The sequence below is a fragment of the Eptatretus burgeri genome, chromosome 20 (genome assembly GCF_056783735.1).
Source record: "Eptatretus burgeri isolate ZD-2024b chromosome 20, Ebu_testis_v1, whole genome shotgun sequence".
NCBI lineage: Eukaryota > Metazoa > Chordata > Myxini > Myxiniformes > Myxinidae > Eptatretus > Eptatretus burgeri.
Window position 1 is genome coordinate 2700048 of NC_140980.1, and position 25078 is coordinate 2725125.

Consider the following 25078-nt stretch of genomic DNA (forward strand, 5'->3'; position numbering starts at 1 on the left):
GGGTCAAACGTCCCCCTGTATCTAAGATCCACTTTGTAGGATGGTGCCACGACATCACAACCGCCATTTTATGTTCACCGTTCCCTTCCCGCCATTTTATGTTCACCGTTCCCTTCCCGCCATTTTATGTTCACCTCCTGCCTTTCCTCTATTTTATTTGTTTATTTTACATTTCCTCCTCAATACGTCCTTGTTTATCTCCATTTCGACCGTTTCCCCATCGTGTGGTGTTTAAATAGTAAGTGAGTCGAGGTGAAGACCCGTATTCAGTGTTTCATGCTTGGTTGGTCTCATCATCGCATGAACATGACCACATCCTCCACACAACCAAAAGGGTTTCCTTTTGTCCGACTTGCAGGGACAAGCCACGTACAGAACACAATGTAGAGAAAAGTGTCTTCAGTATTATAAAAATCTTGTCTCAACAATGAACTTGTCCAACGGAAAATTCGAAATCGGGTGTGGGCGTGGTTTCACCGACCAATGAACGTGTCCAATGGGATTTTCGAATCGGGTGTGGGCGTAGTTTCATCGACCAATGAACGTGTCCAATGGGATTTTTAAAATCGGGTGTGGGCGTGGTTTCACCGACCAATGAACTTGTCCAATGGGATTTTTAAAATCAGGTGTGGGCGTGGTTTCACCGACCAATGAACGTGTCCAATGGGATTTTCGATGTGGTTGCAAGGGCAAACTGCCACACCCCCCATACATAGAGAGTGTTTAGCTTCAAACACACGAACAAACAGATTACTCGCCCACAGTTTTTTTTTTTAAATATCGTGTATGGAATATGTTTAATATCGAGGGAATTTATATTGATTTAAAATATCTTTATGTTTAAAAATATATAATATTGATTTTAATTGTTGAGTACAGTAACCCCTTTCTCAACACATGGGTGAGATCGGTCAACACCAACACAACATTCAAACATTTGTGGTTCCGTGGGTGCTCAATGTGAGGCGTGTGTGTCTTTGCTGTGTGTGTGTGTGTGTGTGTGTGTGTGTGTGTGTGTGTGTGTGTGTGTGTGTGTGTGTGTGTGTGTGTGTGTGTGTGTGTCATTGTACAAGGTGTATCAGTGAATTTGACTCATTTCAAGAGGGTGTTTCATGGGTTCAGAAAGGTTATTTGATCAACAATATAATCTGTGAAACTTTACAAGTTGTTCCCTGTAAGTTGTGTAAATGACGACACTGGGACCTTTTGATATCACGGATTCATCCAATGACACGACACAGGTTTTTATTCAAGTGTATTATTTATTAAAATGACAAACAAGGTTGAAATGTTTCTAAAAAATTATTGAAGAGCAGGACTCTTATCTTTAAACAAAACATTTTTATCAACAAACAGAAAATTTCCCCACATCATAACATATCTCAGATTTCGAGAACAATCTTTTCCCATTCAAGGTTTGTTCCGTAACCTCACAACACGTGGAGTCGTCTCTCGTTAAGCCTTGATCGGGACAGAGCTTTTCAAATCCCGGGTTGTTCCGCAGCACTTGTTTCACATGGAAAAATGGACAGAGGAAAGAAACATCATAATTATTATGAAGATGACACAGATTTATTTAATAAATCCATGGAACGTCCAACGTATAATATGCATCATGGGACAATATGTTCAAATGACAACACCGAACATGTGTTATCATTGGCATGGTTACAAAATGGTGGCCTCCTCAAGGGGGGAACCACACAAATGTTCCGCACTCGGTGTGTGTACTCGTTTGTTTTGGAACAATTGAGAGGTCACATTGTTTGGCAGCCATATCGGATTCAGGAAAAATATATTAAATAATGTTTTCTCTGGAACCGCTTAATCGATCGACGTGAAACTTCACATTTATGATCCAGTAGTGATGGGAAATACATGATGTAAATTTCAACTTGATCGGACACATGGTCTGGCAGGCAGAATTTTTTTATTTTTGATCTTGGTTATTTTTGACGTTTTTTTTTGGGGGGGGGCTGTGCCTGGATGCGTTTGAGGGTAGAGGAGGAGCAGTTGAAATGTGAATCCTATCCAGGTTCGTCCTGATTACTTCATCTTTGCTTTTTGATTGTTCCGGTTCCTGCTGATTACTCCAATTCAGAACCGTACCTATTTGGGTCTTCCATTTGATTTGAATTTAATTTATTTTAATCCCATTCTAAATTAAATTGAATAACAATATGTCTCTTATTAATTGCATGACAAACCAGGACACAAACAGCACACAAAACAAGTTCTGCAATCTGCGCTCTTTTTCTTGTTTAAAAATGTTTTTTATAACTTCTTTCTTTACTTTTTAAAAATATACCAGCGGGGTATGCTTACACATTGTAAGCAATAACGACCCGTGCTTCCCCATTGTCTCATGTTGCTCACCTGCATTTTCATTTATTTATTTTCATTTACGGACGTTTTCCGATGGTTCTGTGAGTTTTCCCGGAGTATCGGCTTTGATGTCCATCAGCACCAAAATTTCATCTTTCTACGTCACCCGGATGGTCCCGATCTTTAATATCAATCGGTGAGTCAGTGGTTGGAATGAACTTTACATGTCAGATTACACAAACTGCTTGAAATGAAGATGTTCTACTACTGATTTACAAACGTTGTCGTACAAACTTTATAGACGTGCTCAAATTGTCATGGCACTGTACGTACTTTATGGACGATCTTATATTCTGAATAGGACGTACGTTTTGCAACCCACTTCCTGATAATATTCCACTGTTAACCACGTCCACACATTGGTCCTCCGGCAAATGTCTCGCAGCCCCGCCCACATCTGGCTGATTGACAGGAGTAACCAGTCGTGCTTCTCCCGTAACCACGTGATCTGTTTCCACCCCCTGCGTTTACCGATCCAAATTCATCATTTAACTCACGATTTTTTCTACAACACTTCCATTACCTAATCTGATGAAAACTCTCTCAAACAATAAAAAAAAAATCATAACATTCTCTTATAATGCGTCATCTTCCTCTTTTACCTTTCTTCCTCAACTCTCCCCACTCACTCTTCTCCCACCATTCATCCCCTCACTTACCCTTCTTAAAGTTGCCTCCCTCTGATCCACAAAGCTGCCTCCTTCCCCTGCCTTCTCACCTCCATCTCATCACTCCACCTCCTCAAATCCTCAACTGCCTTCTGCCCCCTCTCTTGCCCCCCCTCTCCCCCAGCAGAACAGAGACTTTTCTCCTCCTCATCCGGCCCCCTCCCCAAGCTATTCTACAATCCCCCACACTCTTCAAACAACCCTCTTTACCTCCCCCTCCTCCCTTGTCCTACCATCCCCTCCACTCCCACCCTCTGCACCCAAAGCCTCCTCCCCTCCCTCTTCATTAAAAGTGTGGACCTCAAATATCCTGGGCCTTCGCTCAAACCTTTCAGATCTCTCCATACAGGTTGCCACTGACAAACCAGACATAATCTGCCAAACAGAATCTTTCCTCCCTCATGATGTCTCTGACTCCCAAGTATCTCTCACTGGTTTCTCCCTCCTCTGGTGTGACAGACCTGAGCCTCGTCCTGGTGGAGGAGTTGCTCTCTTCATCAAAGACACTGTTCCTCACTCTCCATGTACTGCCCTCACTCCCTCACACCCCCAGGAATACCTCTGACTCCGGCTTCCCGTCCACTCCCACCTCATGTTTATATGTGTCCTGTACCGTCCACCAAACAGTGATGACTCCATTCACACCTCACGATCCGAAAACATGGACCAACTTCTATCTGCTCATCCGAACTCTCTCTTCCTCATATGTGGTGACTTCAATTGTCATCATGCCAGTTGGCTCGGTGTGGGTACCTCTCTCACCTGTCATGGCACTTCAGCAAAAGCTTTCTGCGACTCATTGGGACTGACTCAATCGGTCAACTTCCCGACCCGGATCTCAACCAATGGTACTCCATCTCTTCTGGATCTGATTTTGACAAATTTCCCTGACAATATCTGCTGCTCTTCCTTCGCTCCAATTGGTTCTTCTGACCACGTCCTTGTTAAAGTGGACATCTCTCTGGCTGTTATCAGAGAACCACCTCACCGCCGTCGAGTCTGGCATTTCACTCAAGCCGACTGGCAGGGTCTCCACGCAGCCATCAAACTTACAGACTGGTCTCCTATCGCTACTTTCTCAAACATCAACTCATCCTGGGAATTCTTTCAAAGAAACTTGCTCTCCCTCATGCACAGATTTATCCCCTCTCGTCTTCAGTTGTCCTTCCCTTCCTCCCGCCCTTGGTTTACTGAAGCTTGTGGCGAGGCAGTTGTCCTGAAACAACTTGCCTTTGCCTCATGGAAAGCAAACCCAACTGAGGGTAATCTCAGTTCCTTCCATAAAGCTCAAAACAAGTGTGTATCTACCCTCAGGAGAGCCAGAAAATAACATCTTTCTAAGCTGAAAAGTATGAACTTTCAAACCTCTCTCGCTCCTCCAAATCCTGGTGGTGTCTAATCAAATCTGTTTCTGGTGTATGTTCCCCCTCCATCCCCTCCCTTACCTCAAATGTCCGCACTGCTGATACCGCACGTGAAAAGGCTGAATGTCTAAACTCGGTGTTTGCAGCTAAATCTTGTGTCCAAAACGCATCGCTTTCTCCACCCACCTTACCCAGTCGCACTCACCTGTTCTTGGACTCTGTGTCCTTTTCTCCTGACAAGGTGGAGAGCTTGCTGTCAAACCTCAACTCAGATTCTGCAACCTGTCCAGAGCGCATCATCCCACGTGTCCCAAAAACCTGCTCTTCTGCTCTTGCTCACCCTCTCTCTGTTCGATTCGCCCTCTCATTTGCTCAAGGTCATCTGCCATCTGCCTGGAAATCAGCAAACATCACTGCCCTGCATAAAAAAGGTGCAAAAACAGCTTCCTGCAACTACAGACCAATCAGCCTTCTCCCAATCATCAGCAAGGTTATGGAATCCATCATCGCTTCTGTTATTAAATCCTTCCTCTTCTCCAATGGCTTGATTTCCAATCATCAATTTGGTTTCAGACCAGGTCACTCTACCCTGGATATGCTGCTACTGCTCTCCCAACAATGGATGGAGGTCTTCAATGCCAGACATTAAATCAGAGCCATATCCTTAGACCTATCTCGTGCTTTTGATACGATCTCGCAACCTGCCCTGCTCACCAAACTCTCTTCCTCTGGTATCCAAGGACATCTCCACTCATGGATCACACACTTCCTCTCCTGTCGCAGTCAACGTGTGGCCCTAAATGGAGTTCTTTCATCCCCTCTTCCTGTCCAGGCTGGAGTTCCTCAAGGTAGCATTCTGGGCCCTGTTCTTTTTCTGGTTTTCATCAATGATCTCTCTGATTCTCTGAAAAATCCTCTTTATCTTTTTGCTGATGACTCCACCCTCTGCCGTACCATCTGTCATCCCTCAGACCGGCAAGCAGCAGCTTCTTCACTCTCTGCAGATCTGGATAAAATCACAAACTGGTCCAACACGTGGAACATGTCTTTCAATCCGGCCAAATCTCCCACTCTCACTTTGTCTCTCTGAAAGGACCATTGAGAAAACCCCCCATCCACTTTCTCCACGATCCTCTGGAAGAAGTCCTTTCTTTCAAGCTTCTGGGTCTCACGATCTGCCATGATCTTTCCTGGAAAAGCCACATTTCAAACCTGGCCGCCAAAGACAGTCGTCGACTGGGAATCATCCGTCGTGCAAAGTCCTTCCTCAGCCCACCTGAGCTCATGACCACTTGCAAGGCTTTCTTCCACTGCCTGACAGAGTACTGCTCTCCCCTCTGGGCTGGTGCTCCTGCTTCCCACCTTTCTCAGCTTCACGCTCTTGAATCCAAGGCATTTCGGATCACTGGCATCTCCCGCGATGAGGTTGAGTCTTTGGGCCTCTCACTCAATCACCGCAAGCACATCGGTGGTCTTTCTGTCTTCTTCCATCCCCTCTCCGTCCCTCCCGCCCGCTCAGTCTGAGATATGTCGCCCCCATTTTTCCACAGGGTGCTTTAGGTCTGTCCATCCGTCCATCTCCTATTTTGACTTCTCCGGCCAATCCGCTGGGCCAATCCGGCTGAAATTTGGCAACAACGTTCCTCTCCTGACTGAAAACAGAAATTACAAACCTCGTTCCAGTCAAATGACCTCAAGGAGAAAATCGAGGTAAATTCCTTCAAAAATCTTCTTCTCCAGACCCACCAGTCATAATGCTGCCAAATTTGGGTGATAACATAAGGTCTTGATGTCCTGATCAGGTCCTGATGTTAAATTTTGGTGGCCATGTCGATCATCTCAGGTCTTGTGTGGGAACATGCGCAAAGCAGCGTGTCGCTGTGTCCACTTTTCGCCGGTACTCCAGGGGCCTCCGTCTGGTCATCCTCCAGGCAGATGCCTGGCCCATCCCCATCTCCTTGAGATGCTGCATCCACGAGGCACGTGGTCGGCCCATTGACCTCCTCCACTCACGAGGCTTCCTCGCTGAGGGAATCTGATGAGCAGGATCAACGTCAGGAAAACGAGCCACATGTCCACACAGCAGCAGCTGACGCTCATGGATGATGCAGTCCGTGACCCATCCCCAGGTAACAAATCTCATTTGAGTCTCTCAGCGACCGCTCATTGGACACAAAGTATGACCGGCGATAGCTAAGGATTTTCTGAAAAGACCTGGTAGCAAAGTAATTAAGTCTCTATCTCAGCTCATCTCAGTTATCCTTAGCTATCGCTGGTCATACTTTGTGTCCAGTTAGAGTCCAAGTCTCACATTCGTAGAGCAAGACTGGAAGCACCAAGGACCTGAAGACTCGGACTTTCATCCTCCAGCACAGGTACCGACAGCGTCACGCCCCATGATCCAGTGAATCCATGACTCCCGTGGCCCGACCCAAACGTCTGTTGACCTCTGACTCACAGCCAGCAGAGACATGAATATCACTGCCAAGGTAAGTGAATCTCTCCGTAACCTCAACATCCTCACCACAAACAGACACAGACAAGACAGCAGCATCCAAGATGTCATTGAAAGCCTGGATCTTAGTCTAGACCCAAGAAACCCGTAATCCCAGCGGCTCCGACTCCTCATTCAGCATCTCGAGGGCCCCCGAGAGAATATTCAGAGTATGCGCAAAGATGACTGCATCATCTGCGAAATCAAGGTCCAAGATCTTGACATTCCCAAACGATGCACTGCAGCTTGATCTCTCCGACATCCTCCCTAAAATCCAGTCCATACAAGTGCTGAAAAGTGTAGTGGCCAGTACACACCCCTGAAAAACTCCAGTAACAACAGGAAATAAGTCAGAGATGGTACCACCACACTTCACAGCACTCTCAGTACCAGAGTAGAGTTCAGACATCAGATCGATCAGTTTTGGTGGCACCCCACGAAGACCAAGATTCCTCCATAGGGCATCCTGAGTCACTGAATCAAACGCTTTACAGAGATCAACATAAGCTGCAAGCAGCCCCTGCCGAAACTCTCGTCTGCGTTCGGTGAGGACACGAATATCAAGGATACGGTCTCTGGTTGACCTCTTTGGTGTAAAGGACAGTCCTTGTGGTGTGAAGACCTGAAAGTCCCTGTCGTGTCCATGTTGTTTACCCTATGTACCCCGCCCCATCCCTCTCCATTCCACAGATCTCGTAATGTCTCTGTTTCCCACTGATTGTCCTTCCCTCTCCCTCCCCTCTTATCTCCTGCTCCCGTTGTTGTATGTTCTGTGTGTTCGCTCTCATATGAGCCTCGACATTGCATGCAAAAATAAATAAATAATAATAATATTAATAATAATAAAGTCTTACTGCTCTGGGCGCTGGTGCTCAAGCAGATGGTGGCGATCGCTTTCCTCAATAATATTAACCCTTCCTCCGATGATTTATAATTTATACCTCTATGAATACAACCTCAAACCCCATTAGATTTACCTGTAGCTACCTGGTACTTGCCCTGTCTGCTTTCCCCCCATATGTATTACCACCCCCCGCTCCTTCTCCTGTGTGACACGCTACAAGACTCCCCTTGTATATTATGTAATTTCCATTTTCATTATTCTTACCCATCCCCAGCACCTTACATGTCTTCAGGTGAAATGGAATCCACCAATCTTATGCCCAATCAATACTTCCCTGAATCTGGTCATCCTCCTCCTCTTTCCTCCAAGCTTCGTGTCATCTGAAAATTTAGAAAACAGGCTCTTAACCCCACGATCAAAATAATTGATATAAATCACGAATAACAAGAGCAATAATTGCTTTGCAACACATATCCCTGACCGATGTGATATTTTGTCAGTTCAAAAAAAGGGCAACTCTGTGAAAAATTGACGAAACACCCTGAAACTCACATTTGTTCTGCAACTTATTGGAATGAAGTTTTATTGGTACAAAGTTTCAGTTGAACATGTTAAGGGGTAATGGGAAAAATGTGGGACGGACAGATGGACAGACAGTCAAAGAGCACTTCCCTCCGGTGAAACCGGTCGTGGACGAGTACGGATCCCCGAACCCCACGACTCACATTCATTCTCCGAGCGAAGGGGAAAGAGAAGACAGCTGCCCAAACTGAAGTAAGACCTCAAGTGAGATGATGGACGCTCTTGTGTACATTTTAGTCGTTACATTCATCCTTCACATTCTAAATTATTCAAATAAGCACAAACACACAGGGTCAGCGACTGAAACATCAACAAGTAATTGAATCCATGAATGTGTCAGACAGGAGTGGTCCTTGTGATACAATGACAAAATGAAATCATGAAGATTTTTTTTTTTTTTTTAACGGACGAGAACAACCATTTTGTTCTCATCCTGATTAATTGGTTTGTGAAAAAGGAGGAATATGGGATTGTTCCCTCCTTGGTTTTCTTGCACACAATGGGATCTCGTGCCGGCAACATCCGTTCAATGTTCAAGAAGGCTTCACAGTTTGCTGGAAAGGCGTTCCCCTGACAACGGCAAGAACAATGAAACAATCGTCGTACCTGGAAACCAGATCTTCACCAAGATCGAACCAACTTGTCATTTCCAGACACCCAACCCGTCCACGAAGTTTCGTTTGAATGCGTCGATAACTTTTTGAGATATCCTACTCACAGACGGACAGACGGACAGACAAACAGACGGCGCTGAAGACACGACTTCCGTCCACCGTCGGTGGTGGAGGTAACTGGAACGCATCTCATAAATGCAAAGCCCGTCCACGTCACTCCGCACTCGAACTCAAGTTGACGAAAAGAACCGCGAAAAAAACAATCGGTACATTTTATTTACTCGTGTTCTCCATATTCTCAACATTAAGGTTCAATGAAGAAAAGCTCAAGTTGGTGTAAAAATTCTGGCCTCGACAGACGCGACTAAACACAAAATTGTAAATAAATAAATGAATAAATAAATAAACACAGGCCACCGGATAACCCTTCCGAAGTGTCGCCATCTTGGTTAGCACTACTCACTTTCGAATTGCACGTACAACTGGCGGCCATTTTAGTTGTAAAAAAACCACACCTGGAGTCGAACACGTCCTCAGCCATTTCTCAGGTGATGCATTTACCGAGCTTGTTCAAACTTGGCACACAGACGATGGATGATGGCTTACATAAGCACGCCATTTTTTTTTCGACATCATATCCAAAAGATGGCCGACTGCCGGCCATTTTAGTTGAAACAAAAAACCTGATGTTGAACACCGCAAGTTGAAATGGCCACTAGTTGTACATATGTATGGGTTAGCCCTTTAACTCCTTACAGCAAGATTAATAAAACAATGGGGGCTGTCACATTTTATCTTTTTTTTAAAAAAAAACAAGGACAAATGTGTCCAAGAGCCGCACCATAAAGGTTTTGTCTTCACCAGAAGAAGAAGAAGAAGAACAACGCGGAGCTCTCTTAGAGCCAGTGTTCGCTGCGCGAGACGCGGCTAAAAATTGTTTACAACTAAAATGACCTCCAGTCTACCAGTTGGCTATCTTTGATGAGATTGCAAAATAAAGTGAGGGGAACGTGTACGCCGTCGTGTACTGTGCTTGGACCAAATTTGAACAAAATTGGACCATGCACGTCTGAGAAATGGTTAGGGACGCATTTAAGTAATAGAATGGCCATCTTGAATCTGATCTCAGGAAAAAAAAAACAAGACGTGCGTACGAAATCCATCATTCGTGACCCGTGTGCCAAGTTTGAATGAGATCCGTAAATGCTTGCCCGAGAAATGGTCGAGGACATGTTCGACTCCAGGTGTTTTTTTTTTTTACAACGAAAATGGTCGCCAGTCGGCCATATTTGATGGCATCGCAAAATAATAAGATGTGCATACGTATAGTATACCATCAGGTGTCGTCTTTTTGCCGAGCATGAATAGAATCGGTGCGGACGCGTCCGAGATCTGGTTTTGGACGCACGCACGCACGCACACGCACGAAAGTCGAGACCGAAAGTCCACGAGCCCCCATTTTGGAGTACGTCCAACGGGGGATAATAATAACATATTGGGTCGAATTGTCCTGGGTCGAAGGTATGGATGGTACTGGAAGTTTCATGAAAATGGACATTGCTCTTCGTGCTCCCAAATACACTGTTTTTTTTTTTTGAAGTTTATTCTGAAAAAGGACAGGATAAGGGAAAGTGTTATAGTTACTATGATCGGTTTTCTTTTGCAAAAACTATCGCACAAAAGGTGAAGAATTGCAATTGTTTTGGCTTAATTAAAATGGCAAGTCATCACATGGTTGAAATCCCCCTCGCCTGACTCACTGTGCCAAACAACATGGTGGCGAAGTTGTGACACCACATGCTCTATGTGTTGTTATTGGCTGTGCTCGTACTGTGTGTCTTTTCTTTTTCAGTGGTGACTTTATTTATTTATTTATTTATTTTTGTATATATACATTGTCGAGGCTCGTATGACAGCTAACACACAACACACAATAACGGGGGCAGGAAACAAGAGTGGTGGGAGAGGGAAGGACAAAACAGTGGGGAACAGATACATGAGGAGATCTGTGGAAGGGAGAGGCGACTGGCTTTGGAGGCCAGGTTGGAAATGTGGATTTCCCAGGAAAGATCACGGCAGACGGTGAGACCCACAAGCTTGAATGAAAGGACTTCTTCAAGATCCTTGTTGAGAAAGTAGATGGGGGATTTTCAGGACTGTCCTTTCGGAGAGACAAAGGGACAGTGTGAGATTTGTCCGGATTGAAAGACATGTTCCACGTGTTGGACCAGATTGTGATTTTATCCAGATCTGCAGTGAGCAAAGAAGCTGCTGTTGCCGGTCTGAGAGATGACAGATGGTACGGCAGAGGGTAGAATCATCAGCAAAGAGAAAAAGAGGATTTTCCAGAGAGTCGGAGAGATCATTGATGAAAACCAGAACAAGAACAGAGCCCAGAACGTTACCTTGATGAACTCCAGCCTGGACAGGAAGAGGGGATGAAAGAACTCCATTTAGGGCCACACGTTGACTGCGACAGTAGAGGAAGTCTGCGAGCCATGAGTGGAGATGGCCTTGGATACAATGGGAAGAGAGTTTGGTGAGTAGGGCAGGGTGCCCGACCGTGTCAAAAGCACGTGATATGTCTTCGGATATGGCTCTGATTTCATGTCTGGCATTGAGGACCTCCATCCATTGTTGGGAGAGCAGAAGCAGCGTATTCAGGGTCGAGTGACCTGGTCTGATTTGCCGATTCGCCTCTTAATTCACCTTTATCGCATCCCTCACGTTATGTCCTGAGTCGCATTTCTAAGCGAAAGATTATAATAAATCCCAGTTTGCAATGCTTGTTGGTGTTCCATCAATCGTCCTTTTTTTCCAACTTCAGTGCCAAGTCACCCCTCCCTCTCAAAGCAACCTTCACACTTCCCCCTCCACACTTCTCATCACATCACCTCCTCCAATCCTCAACTGCCTTCTGCCCCCTCTCATACTACGCCCCACTGTACCTCAACCCCGCACCACAACCCAGCACCACCAAGCCTTTTCTCCTTCTCACACGGCCCTCTCCCCGAGCTCTTCTGCATTGCCCCACACTCTTTCAACAACTCTCCTTTCCTTACTCCCTCCCCCTCCACTACCCCCCCTCGCACCCAAATCCTCCTTCCCTCCCTCTTCATTAACAGTGTTGACCTCAAATATCCGGGGTCTTTGCTCAAACCTGACAGATCTTTCCATACAGGTTGCCATCTTCAAACCAGATATCATCTTCTCAACAGAAATCTTCCTCCTTCAAAACGTCTCTCACTCCCGAATATCTCTCCCTGTTTACTACCTCCTCCCGTATGACAGACCTGAGCCTCGTCTATTCCTGAGACCTGAGATCAAAGTCTCTATTCCTCACTCTCCTTGCACTGCACTCACTCCCCCATACCCCCAGGAATACCTCTGGTTCCGGCTTCCCCTCCACTCCCACCTCATGTTTAAATGTGTGCTGTGCCTAAACTCGGTGTTTGCATCGAATTCTTGTCCAAAACCCATAGTCTGCTGTACCCACCTTACCCAGTCACACACACCTGCCCCTGGACTCTGTGTCCTTTTCTCCTGACAAGGTGGAGAGCTTGCTGTCATACCTCGACTCAGATTCTGCAAGCGGTCCAGACGGCATCAGCCCACATGCCTTAAAAACCTGCTCATCTGCTCTTGCTCACCCTATCTCCGTCCTATTCACCCTCTCATTTCATCAAGGTCATCTGCCATCTGCTTGGTCATCTGCCAAAAACAGATCCCTGAAACACCAGACCAATTATCCTTCTCCAAATCATCAGCAAGGTTATGGAATCCATCATCCCATCAGACATTAAATCCTTCTTCTTCTCCAATGGCTTGATTTCCGATCATCAATTTGGTTTCAGACCGGGTCACTCTTCCCAAGATATGCTGCTTCTACTCTCCCAACAATGGATGGATGTCCTCAAAGCCAGGCATGAAATCAGAGCCATATCCAGGCAGGTCGATGGTCTTTCTGTCCTCTACCGTCTCCTCTCTGGCCTCGCCCCCTTCTGCTGTGTCGAAGATAGATGTCCCCCCCCCCTTATATTTCCATGGGGCACTTAAGGTCCGCCAGCAACCCCCTTCTGGTAAAACTACCAAAATCTACAATCACTGCTCACCTTCACTCTTTCATTCCTCTTTTTCCCCACCTTTGGAACAAACTCCCTCACTCTCTTCAATCCCATTCTTTGCTCCAGGTCTTCAAAACAGCTGTTCACCACCATCTCTGATCTTCCTCCATCGAAAATCGTGATCTTTTATACCCCCGTTAATCCACCCCAAGCCCACCTTCAAATTCCCTGTTTTCCTTCCTGAAATTCCCTGTCGTGTAAGGACCTGAAAGTCCATGAAGTGTCCGTCTTGTATACCCCGTGTTCCCCATCCCATCCCTCTCCCTTCCACAGATCTCCGAATGTCTCTGTTCCCCACTGTTATGTCCTTCCCTCTCCCGCTCATCTTTTCTCATGCCCCCTTGGTGTGTGTGTTGTGTGTGTTAGCTCTCATATGAGCCTCGACATTAATACAAAAAAAGTAAAAAAGAGAATGGAGAGAAGAAACATTGTAAGAGTCGGACTTTTTATTCACGAGATGAAGGAAGGGTCGAATTGAGAGCAGTCTGTTGAAATATATAAAGAGTGGTGAATTATGATGGAGTAAAAATTCACACCACAAACACACATTCACACACCCGCACACACATGTCGGGTAAGGGATAATAATAATAATAATAATAATAATAATAATAATAATAATAATAATAATGAAGGCTTACTTTGAGAGGGAGGCGCAGGATTCCTTGGAAACCTGTTCCACGGTTGTCATCAACATCAGCTTGATACCGCAACGACTTGAGTATTGCTTCGAGCCCTGCCAATCCAATGTGGTTACCTGATGTGTGCACACGCAGGTAAACCATTTCACCACCATCACTTCACTCATGGCGTGGGGATAACAGTAACTCGGAAGACACATAATTATTTTCGAGGTGGAGAGCATGGAATTGGATTTGTTGGTGGTGAGGATCAGGGATTGTAAGGCAGTGGCGGGAGAGCATGTCACCGCCCACAGCACAAGCCAGTTATCTTTGCTCTGCACACGAAAAAAAAACCAGGAGGGAAGTTAAGAGCAGGGGTCGGAAGATGATTGATTAAGGTGTGGGTGATGGTGTGGGACAATCCAGCTGGAGTACAAAGATCTGTGATGGAGTGCTGAAAAAGATTGGACGTACCGCAAGGTTTTATGAGCCACCTGGATCCTGTCCCTGTCGCAACCAATTTCGATGAAAAGTTTCTTGCGGAGCACAATGAATGGCACGGATAGTTGAGTTTATCAAAATGTGTTTCATCGGTGTTGCGACAATGGAAAAAAAGCAGGTGAAGTGGTGTTCAGACGAGGCGAAGGTTGCGGCCTGCATTGTTTGGTCCATCCCAAGGCCCGAATGAACTCTCAGCGATTGCGGCATCAGCCATGAAGTTACAGCCAAAAGGGGTCGACACTCGAACTGGGGGGGTTTTCACTTTCATTAACCGGCAATTATCTTCCGGTACTTTGTTTTTGAATTTCCCCAAGTTACCTTCTGCAAATGTCGAGGCTGCCTAACATATGTCAAGAAGTTCCTTCGTGTGTGTTCAAGAGGGGGGTATTTGCTTGGACATCCATTGTGCTCTCCTCGGTGATGTGCATTGTGAAGATGTTGCAGATGAAACGTTCCAATGAGCGTCAGGTTGATGAGGGTGTTGTTTCCTGGATCGAAGATCTGATCGTCGTCAGGGTGATTCAACCGAGAAGTCACCGATTCCAGGGGTTCATAGATCTAGCGCGGGTGAGATGAGTTGGGGGAGGAGAGGTTGTGGGTTCGAGTCCCCCATATATGAGGAGTAAGCGACACGGTGTGTCCCGGAAATTTCTGGTCAAGTGGGTCGTGGCCATCATTTTGCGTCGATCGACAGCTCATCATCCTCGTGCTATGAATTAGCGATTCGTCGCTGGCTTTGACACCAACGCATGTTTCAAATGGAGCACCTCGCCACCATTAGAGCATTGGAATCCCATCAGATGTGACAAATGCGGATTGTTGGTCCCAGCATGCCGGATCGATGACAGAAGGTGTGCATTATTGCCGCCTCCATAACTACTCCGTTTAGAGGAGAAAGATGTTTGTTTGTTTTTAGTCGCGTCTCGCGTAGCGAGATGTGGCTCTAAGAGAGCTGCGCGTTGTTCTTCTTGTTCTTCTTTTTCTTCTTGTTCTTCTTCTGGTGAAGACAAAACCTTTAGGACGTGGCTCTTGGACACATTTGTCCTTGTTTTACTTCATCTACCTGTCTGGTCGTCAAACAAGATTGAAAATCATTCCAAACATTAAACGTCCTGTTTTTAAGGATGTCATAAAGGACACAAACAACAGGCACGATGAACGAATGTAACGTTCTTGATAAGGCGGTGTGAAAGACACTGCACCAACGTCCCTCGGATGGACGTTAAACTTCTGGAATTAATTTTTTTTCCTGCTATCTTTAAATATCTTTTTTTTTTTAGCTCAGGCACCAAAGGTGGATGGAGGTTATGTTTTCACCTCCCCATCTGTCGATTTGTCTTTGAGGAGGATGTCTTAAAAAGTTGTGCACGGATTCGTATGAAACTTGGTGGAGAGGTTGGGAGTGTGACGAGGACGAATCATTCCGGTTTTGGTGAAGATCCGAATCCAGATCCCGGGAATACATCTTTTTTTTAATTTCCAAGGTGGTTCTTCTACATTGAGAGAGGGGGCCAGAAATGATAATTACATCATGATATTTCAAAACGTTGTGGATGAGTTATGATAAAACCAGGTGGATGAGTTGGTTCGGTGACGAGAACAAGCCCATGAGATTTTGGTTTAGGATCCGGATTCAGATCCGGCCTTTCAGTGGGCCTATCCGGTCACGTTACTCTTTTGTCTACATGTATATATTATCGTTACAGGAGTTGTATGTTAAGTGGAAGTAAACAAACAAACAATTAAAATCGAAGTTTAATTGGACGGATTAAGTTCTGTGAATTAATATGTACAATAACCAGGCTATGACACACGAGTGATGGTCCAAACGGCCTCTGGCCATGCGGAGGCATACTTGCATTGCCTCGTACCTCCGATTCCACCGGTCGCACCGTCCCTTTCTCTTTGGTTCCTGGCTTCGATCCTTGGTTCTTCGACGTCTTCATTAAATCTTTAGTCGATCCTGGGAGAGGCTCGTGGAAGAGCCAGGACACAGAACAGATCAGGACACAACATAACAAAGGGAACAACAGCACTCAAGCCCTCAAAATCCCCCATGTCCCCCCTTTCACTCCCACTGAAAGTCCTCAACCAATGGGTAGAACCCGAATGCATGGACGCACGCACGCACGCACGCACAGGCGGCTCCTTTTGGAGTACAGAAGATCGATCATTGCAAAATATTTGTGCCCATTTCTGCACCTGTGAGCTCTGTATTTCTTGTGTGACGTCAAGAGCTCCGTCAGGTTGTTTGCGTTACCTGAAGAGGTAAATTTATCTTCGGTCTGAAATCTCAGCTCTCTCTCCATCCACAAATACTCCATGGCAGTTGTTATAAGTACTTCTCCGGAACACGCACCTCAAACAAGAGGTGTTTACACGTACAATATTACTATCTGCCCTGTCTATAAATTACATACGCTGCCTCCTCAGCCTCATGGGTTAACAAACGACTTACTCTTGACAGGTCTCTGTCACATGGCAATATAACCTACTGGAAACACTCGGACCATACTGGACTTGCCACACCTATTTATCTCCCCCCTCCCCCCACTATCCACTTTCATAGAACAATCATCTTGAGGAAGTTCAGTCATTCGATCTCCTGGGTCTCAATCTTAGCCACGATCCTTCTTGGGAAAACCACATTTCAAAGTTGGACTCTAAAGTCAGTCGCCACCCGGTCCTACAAATTCCTTATCCAATTGTAGTAAATGTTTTACAGTATGCGATTAGGGATATGTTATCAACTGATTGTACATGTTCCTCTTCGTCCTTTTTTTTTAATATTATCCGCGTGGTCACGTGATTTCTGGCGATTTGAATATGATTCGTGATCGTGACATCAGAGGGATAAAAGGTCAACATAGGCCAAATGTCAACAACTTTGGTGAGATTTCTAAAATCCTCAATTTTCATCCGATTGCCTCCAGATTTGAAAAGGATTCTCACATCAGCCTACTGAATTCAACCACCAATTATTATTGAGGTCAACATCGACCAAAAGGTCAACTTTGGTGGGATTTCTAAAATCCTCAATTTTCATCCGATTGACGAGAGATTTGAAAAGGATTCTCACATCAGCCTACTGAATTCAACCACCAATTATTATTGAGGTCAAGATCTACCAAAAGGTCAACATTGGCCAAATGTCAACAACTTTGGTGGGATTTCTAAAATCCTCAATTTTCATCCGATTGACGAGAGATTTGAAAAGGATTCTCACATCAGCCTACTGAATTCAACCACCAATTATTATTGAGGTCAAGATCTACCAAAAGGTCAACATAGGCCAAATGTCAACAACTTTGGTGGGATTTCTAAAATCCTCAATTTTCATCCGATTGACGAGAGATTTGAAAAGGATTCTCACATCAGCCTACTGAATTCAACCACCAATTATTATTGAGGTCAAGATCTACCAAAAGGTCAACTTTGGTGGGAATTCTAAAATCCTTAATTTTCATCCGATTGACGAGAGATTTGAAAAGGATTCTCACATCAGCCTACTGAATTCAACCACCAATTATTATTGAGGTCAAGATCTACCAAAAGGTCAACATTGGCCAAATGTCAACAACTTTGGTGGGATTTCTAAAATCCTCAATTTTCATCCGATTGACGAGAGATTTGAAAAGGATTCTCACATCAGCCAACTGAATTCAACCACCAATTATTATTGAGGTCAAGATCTATCAAAAGGTCAACATAGGCCAAATGTCAACAACTTTGGTGGGATTTCTAAAATCCTCAATTTTTATCCGATTGACGACAGATTTGAAAAGGATTTTCACATCAGCCTACTGAATTCAACCACCAATTATTATTGAGGTCAAGATCGACCAAAAGGTCAACTTTGGTGGGATTTCTAAAATCCTTAATTTTCATCCGATTGACGAGAGATTTGAAAAGGATTCTCACATCAGCCAAATGAATTCAACCACCAATTATTATTGAGATCAAGATCTACCAAAAGGTCAACCTTGGTGGGATTTCTAAAATCCTCAATTTTTATCCGATTGCCTACAGATTTGAAAAGGATTCTCACATCAGCCTACTGAATTCAACCACCAATTACTATTGAGGTCAAGTTCGACCAAAAGGTCAACTTTGGTGGGATTTCTAAAATCCTCAATTTTCATCCGATTGACGAGAGATTTGAAAAGGATTCTCACATCAGCCGACTGAATTCAACCACCAATTATTATTGAGGTCAAGATCTACCAAAAGGTCAACATAGGCCAAATGTCATCAACTTTGGTGGGATTTCTAAAATCCTCAATTTTCATCCGATTGACGAGAGATTTGAAAAGGATTCTCACATCAGCCGACTGAATTCAACCACCAATTATTATTGAGGTCAAGATCGACCAAAAGGTCAACATACGCCAAAGGTCAGCAACTTTGGTGAGATTTCTAAAATCCTCAATTTTCATCCGATTGACGAGATTTGAAAAGGATTCTCACATCACCCTACTGAATTCAACCACCAATTATTATCGAGGTCAAGTTCGACCAAAAGGTCAACATACGCCAAAGGTCAACAACTTCGGTGGGATTTCTAAAATATTCAATTTTCATCCGATTGACCTGAAATTTTAAGAGTTGCATAATTTGGTCATTCAATTCAACCACCAATTATTGTTCAGGTGAAATTTGTTTTGATAGATTTTGCAAGTGTTGTGCTCTGCACGACGTTTTTTTTAATCGTTTGTTTGTCATGCCTCTCCTCCTCCAGTTGTGTTCTGAGCGAATTACATCCAGGCTTGCTGCAGAGGATCACCATGACCCCAGTTAATGTGCAGGGATGTTTTATCTTTACTGGTGGTCTTGGGGAGAGGGGTGGGGGGTGAGGGGAGGGGTAACACAAATTCTCAATGTAAATGTGAATCACGTAATTTTGTGATATTCAATAATGCATGGGTTGGAGTGAGAGTGTTTCACTGTGTCGTTTATATTTGACTTGTAGGTTCCCAGGAAGATATTCAAACTCCAATGATACTTTTTCCTCCGGAAAATGTTCACCTTTAAATGGGAAAAAATGTGTTATAGGAGCTGCAATCGGCCTGCACAGGAGTGCGTCATTCGTGTTGATCGGAAAGAGAAATTCATGATAAATTGAGGGCCTGTGTGTTGATTTGTGTGCTCGTGAATTTCTGTGTATTGTTACGAATTTCGCGCCCGCCGGCGTGGGGACAGCCGCTTTTAGCCGAATCGCGGCCAACTCGCCCACCGGACGAACAATTCAGTCGCGACTTTCCGGAACAACGCCGAAAACCAGTCACGGGTGTGCTCCAAGCGCACACCACGGCCTAGTCAATATTCTACCCGCGCGCGACAGGGTCAATCGCCGAATTGTCGAGATACCTCATTATAAGCGCGGGCAGCCCACCGAGAGATCGTACCTCAGCGAGGTCTGCTTGGACACGAACCGCTTAAGCGGGATAACCGAGCGGTGTATTATCGCCAGACCTCGCTGGACCCGATTCTTGTATCGGCTATCAAAGAGCCCGCTACCATTCCGAAATGCAATACGGCGGTTCAATGGGGAAAGAGGACACAACGAACGGGTTAACATTTAAACACGCACATTTGTTCACACACGTATGCAGTCAGGTATGCAAAACACCAACATGCACGTATACAGAAAAGCAATGGAAAAGATGAAACACGCATGCAGTTGATTTATGATGAATGCAGGACGACACGCGAGCAAGACAAAGAGTTACCACCGTCTATTATTAATGTACAGTCACTTAGCAGTTCTACTTGCCGGGACACGGCGCCACAACTTCCACACAAATAAACAAGGAAAGACCCCTCAAAGACAAGGGGGTCAGACTGGACCCGTAGGCCTTTATTACGTGGAGCTTGTCGGACCGAAGGAGTTCCACGAGACCGTTGCAGGTTACCTCCACCCTCGTGGTGCCTCGATGGGTTGACCCGCGACGTTCCTTCCCCACGGCACCTGGCGTAGCCGCGGTTGAGCCCAGGCCTTGCCAAGCGTCCGGGTGATTCGGGCCTCAGCCGGAGACGCGTTGAGAGGAACGAACTGGTCTTGATGCTCTTCCAAAGTCGATGCTCTTTGTAAGAACCCGTCCGTTCCTCAGCGATGCTCGGACTGTCCCGAAGCCCGATCACCTCAGACCGTTTGGCGCTGGCTGGCGAGCTCTCTCCGGCTCTCTCCACACGAACGCGCAGGTTTGCGCGGCACAGCAGGTTTGGCCACGCTCTCAGCTCGCGTGTCCTCCGCTCTCCTGGACTTCTCCCCCAACTGTGTACTCCAGACTCCAGACTTCACCGACTGACGACGAACTGGTGCTCCGCTTGGCCTTTTATAGGGCCCGAGAGACGAGATCTGACCTCTGCTCTCCGACCTTCGACCCCCACAGGCCCCGCCCCTTTTTCTCTTTTGATCCGAATTCCCGAGGCGAAGCTTCCACAGAGCGGACGTGCGCGAGATCACCAGACTTGCTCGGTGAGCGAACCCCCGCGTGTGCCTGCAGCGATGCTGTTCGCTGGGAACTCGCCGTGGCTGGAGCCAAGATGGCGTCGCTTCGGGGATGAAGGTGAGGCGATGTTATTCGGGTTGGTCTATTGGGGAGATGCGGTTTAGGAGATGGTGGGAAGATGTCGTTGTAATGAAGGTGGTGTGGAGAGGGTGGTTGGTGGTTGACGTGGTGGTTGGTGGGTGGCATGGAGAAGGTGGTTGGTGGTTGATGTGGTTGGTGGGTGGCGTGGAGAAGGTGGTTGGTGTTGTGGTTGGTCCAAAATAACGATAGTAAAGAAAAACGGCTAACTCAAAGATCACAGCCCTGTCCACACGGATAATACTCATTAAACAACAGTGGGGAAATCTAACTGAACACGGACTTATCGGCATAACTGAACTAAGGACCTCTGCGAATTTCTGCGAATAAGTTCTGCGAATTTCCACAGCCGTAACTGAATATTCTGTGATGGTGATGTCATAATTAGAAAGGTATTTCTGGACAATAGAAGGTTGTGTGTGTGTGTGTGTGTGTGTGTGTGTGTGTGTGTTGGTGTTTGTGTGTGTGCTTTCTGTTGATGTGTGGTTTATTTCTGCCCTCCATCTCTCTGCCTTTTTCTTTGTCGATGGAGGGGTGAATTTTGTAAATATTTTTTGTAAGGTTCACCTGGCTGCACTTGGATGGGTTTGAGGGTGGAGGAGGAGCGGCCGAAACCCGAATACTATCCGGGTTCCTCATGATGACTCCATCTTTGTCTTGCTTGGGTTCCTCATGATACTCCAGTGCTGTATTTGGTCAGTTATTTGATTTGCGGCACCTGACGTCTTATCCACCGACAAGGCCTTCATCCACAGCTGGATGGAGTAGTGATCTCCATTTGGGGCTGGCTCCCCTGCCTCACACCTCGCTCAGCTTCGCACCATGGAAATCAAGGCCTTGAAGATTATTGGAATCTCCCACGATGAAGCTGAAGCTGAGTCTATGGGCTTATCACTTTCATATTGCAGACAGGTCGGTGGTCTCTCTGTCTTCTTCCACATTTTTTTCTGGTCTTGCACCCATATCTCCGCATACAGCAGCCGTTCACAACATTTCTCCGCATACCCATTATTCGTCCAAGTGTCCCTCTATTTTGTCCTTCAAGCCTGCTGTTTGTGTTTCTCCCCTCTCCCTACTGTTCCATTTGCCCTGTCGCATCCTGATCCACTCAATGTTCCAGCTCTTCCACGAGCCAAAACTTGAGATCAACTTGACAGCAGAGGTTTAAAAACAAAAACAAACCTACAGATTTTTGTGGCTCTTGCAAACTTTGCACATGAGACTGAAGATATCGCCGTTCCACCAGCTCCTCGTGAGTCAAGGCTAAGCGTCTCAAAACCTGTCACACCATGCAGGTTAAATTATCACAACAACAGCAACAACGCCTGGATAACATTGCAATATCACGATAGTTCAAGAGTGGAAAAATTAACCAGAATGATTGTGAGATGAACAAATGATCTCTGACTTATCCACACACAAAGTAGATGTATACATGAAGTGAGTATGAACAATGCAGAGCCTTCTGGGATTTAAACATCACAGTCGATCTGAGAATGCAGACACACACACACACACACACACACACACACACACACACACACACACACACACACACACACACACACACACACACACACACACACACACACACACTGATTACAATGGCCTCTTCGGTTCTGGAATGGGCAAGGTGAACAACTTCAGAGAAAGGATGTTCTGAGTTCAAAGCAGAAAAAAAGGAAAGCCAAGTAAGATTTTTAAATCCTGCGAACATCCTGCACGATGTAGAGTGAGTGTTTGCAGTGTTCTGGGGGACAAAGAACATTTTTATCTTCCTCAAATGGATTTCCCAAGCGTGGGAATAATTGCCTTCAATTTCTTTCCACTGGAAGTGTTGGGAGGGAGGGAAGGATTGTGGAGGAAAGTGAGGAATGAGAACCGAAAAGCATCTGCACTCATTCCAAACTGCAGGTGCCACCAAGCTGATATAGCTGTCCAGCAGGCAAGGATCAGATCCAACCTTCCATCACCAAATGGTCTTCATCCAGGACTGTGCACAGGAGGGTTAAGTAATCTCCCAAATGTGAGGACACGTCATGTGACTGTAATAAGCAAAGCGAGACCCAACGTCGGTTTCATCACCATTTAAAAAAAAAAAATCTTTCCAAGCAAACCAAACAAAGAGGAATCTGCATTCACTTATACTGTGCTGTACTGTACATCAAAACACTGTGCTATATTATATCATACTGTGCTCACCTGCATCGTGCTGTATCAGAGCATACTGACTGTTCTGTGTTGCACAGTCATACAATGCTGTGCAAACGTATTTTATGCCGCACAATCCGAGAACATGCTGCACTGTGGATAGTACATTTCACTAGGCTGGACTGTGCTGTATTGTACGTACCACACTTCACTGTGCAAGAACATGCTGTTTTGTACATACTGCCACCGGTCCAGACGGCATCAGCCCACATGCCCTAAAAACCTGCTCCTCTGCTCTTGCTCACCCTCTCTCTGTTCTACTCACCCTCTCATTTGCTCAAGGTCATCTGCCATCTGCTTGGAAATTAGTAAACATCACTGCCCTGCATAAAAAAGGTGCAAAAACAGATCCCTGCAACTACAGACGAATCACCCTTCTCCCAAACATCAGCAAGGTTGGGGAATCCATCATCGCTTCAGACATTAAATCCTTCCTCTTCTCCAATGGCTTGATTTCCGATCATCAATTTGGTTTCATACCAGGTCACGCTACCCTGGATATACTGCTTCTGCTCTCCCAACAATGGATGGAGGTCCTCAATGCCAGACATGAAATCCGAGCCGTATCCCTGGACATATCACGTGCTTTTGACACAGTCTGGCACCCTGCCCTGCTCACCAAACTCTCTTCCTATGGTATCCAAGGCCATCTCCACTCATGGCTCGCAGACTTCCTCTCCTGTCGCAGTCAACGTGTGGCCCTAAATGGAGTTCTTTCATCCCCCCTTCCTGTCCAGGCTGGAGTTCCTCAAGGTAGCGTTCTGGGTCCTGTTCTTTTTCTGGTTTTCATCAATGATCTCTCGGACTCTCTGGAAAATCCTCTATATCTCTTTGCTGATGACTCCACCCTCTGCCGTACCATCTGTCATCCCTCAGACCGGCAAGCAGCAGCTTCTTCACTCTCTGCTGATCTGGATAAAATCACAAACTGATCCAACACGTGGAACATGTCTTTCAATCCAGACAAATCTCACACTCTCACGATGTCTCTCCGAAAGGACCGTTTAGAACCTCCCCTCCCCCCATCCACTTTCTCAACAATCCTCTTGAAAAAGTCCTTTCATTCAAGCTTCTGGGTCTCACTATCTGCCATGATCTTTCTGGGAAAGCCACATTTCCAACGTGGCCTTCAAAGCCAGTCGCCAATTGGGAATCCTCCGTCGTGCAAAGTCCTTCAAGGCCCACCTGAGCTTCTGACCACATACAAAGCTTTCGTCCGCAGCCTCATGGAGTACTGCTCTCCCCTCTGGGCTGGTGTTCCTGCCTCCCACCTTTCTCGGCTTCATGCTGTGGAAACCAAGACATTTCGGATCATTGGCATCTTCCGCGATGAGGCTGAGTCTTTGGGCCTCTCACTCTCTTACCGCAGGAAGGTCGGTGGTCTTTCTGTCTTCTTCCGTCTCCTCTCCGGTCTCGTCCCCCCTCCCCCCTGCTGTGTCTGCGATTTGCCCCCACCATATTTCCGTTGGGTGCTCAAGGTCCGCCAACAACCCCCTTCTGGTAAAACTACCAAAATTACGAATCACTGCTCACCTTCACTCTTTAATTTCTCCTTTTTCCCACCATTGGAATAAACTCCCTCTCTCTGTTCAATGTCATTCTTCCCTCCAGGTCTTTAAGACAGCTGTTCACCACCACCTCTTATCATCCCCCATCCAACTCCTCGATCTTTTCTCCCCCCATTAATCCACACCAAACCCACCTTCTTCAAATTCCCTGCTTTCCTTCCTTGAAAGTCCCTGTCATGTCCATCTTTTATTACCCATGTTCCTCACCCCATCCCTCTCCCTTCCACAGATCTTCTAATGTCTCTGTTCTGCACTGTTTTGTCCTTCCCACTCCTGCCCCTCTTGTCTCATGCCCCCCTTGGTGTGCGTTGTGTGTTAGCTCTCATAGGAGCCTCGACAAAGTATTCAAATAAATAAATAAACTACACTGCACTGCATCATGCATAACTCGCAGAGTTCCCTCCCTGTGGGCGAACTTGTTCCAAGCATGCAACACGTTCTTCTGACGCATACCTCTATTAGTCAAGTGGCTTCGTGTTATATTTAGAAATTACCATTACTTGGCGGGTG

General features: G+C 45.8%; 1 protein-coding gene across 6 annotated transcripts in view; it reads right to left on the reverse strand.

The window, feature by feature from the left end:
• Nucleotides 1–1117: 1117 nt before the first annotated feature.
• The window catches only part of LOC147008326 (leucine-rich repeat-containing protein 71-like), a 42403-nt gene continuing 18442 nt past the window's right edge, over nucleotides 1118–25078 (reverse strand). For 2 of the 6 annotated variants that reach the window (XR_015053502.1, XR_015053501.1), the window contains 3 exons: nucleotides 16071–16162; nucleotides 13717–13832; nucleotides 8158–8907 (listed from right to left, as the gene is read on the reverse strand). Coding sequence is in view for 1 of the 6 variants with exons in the window: in XM_085865190.1 (XP_085721316.1) it covers nucleotides 21898–22068 (171 nt within the window). In the remaining 5 variants the exon portion in view is untranslated. Of the gene's footprint in view, nucleotides 1507–7272; nucleotides 8136–8157; nucleotides 8908–13716; nucleotides 13833–16070; nucleotides 16163–20840; nucleotides 22069–25078 lie in introns of those variants that run through there. The other 4 variants (XR_015053498.1, XR_015053500.1, XR_015053497.1 and 1 more) reach the window with 4 other exon arrangements.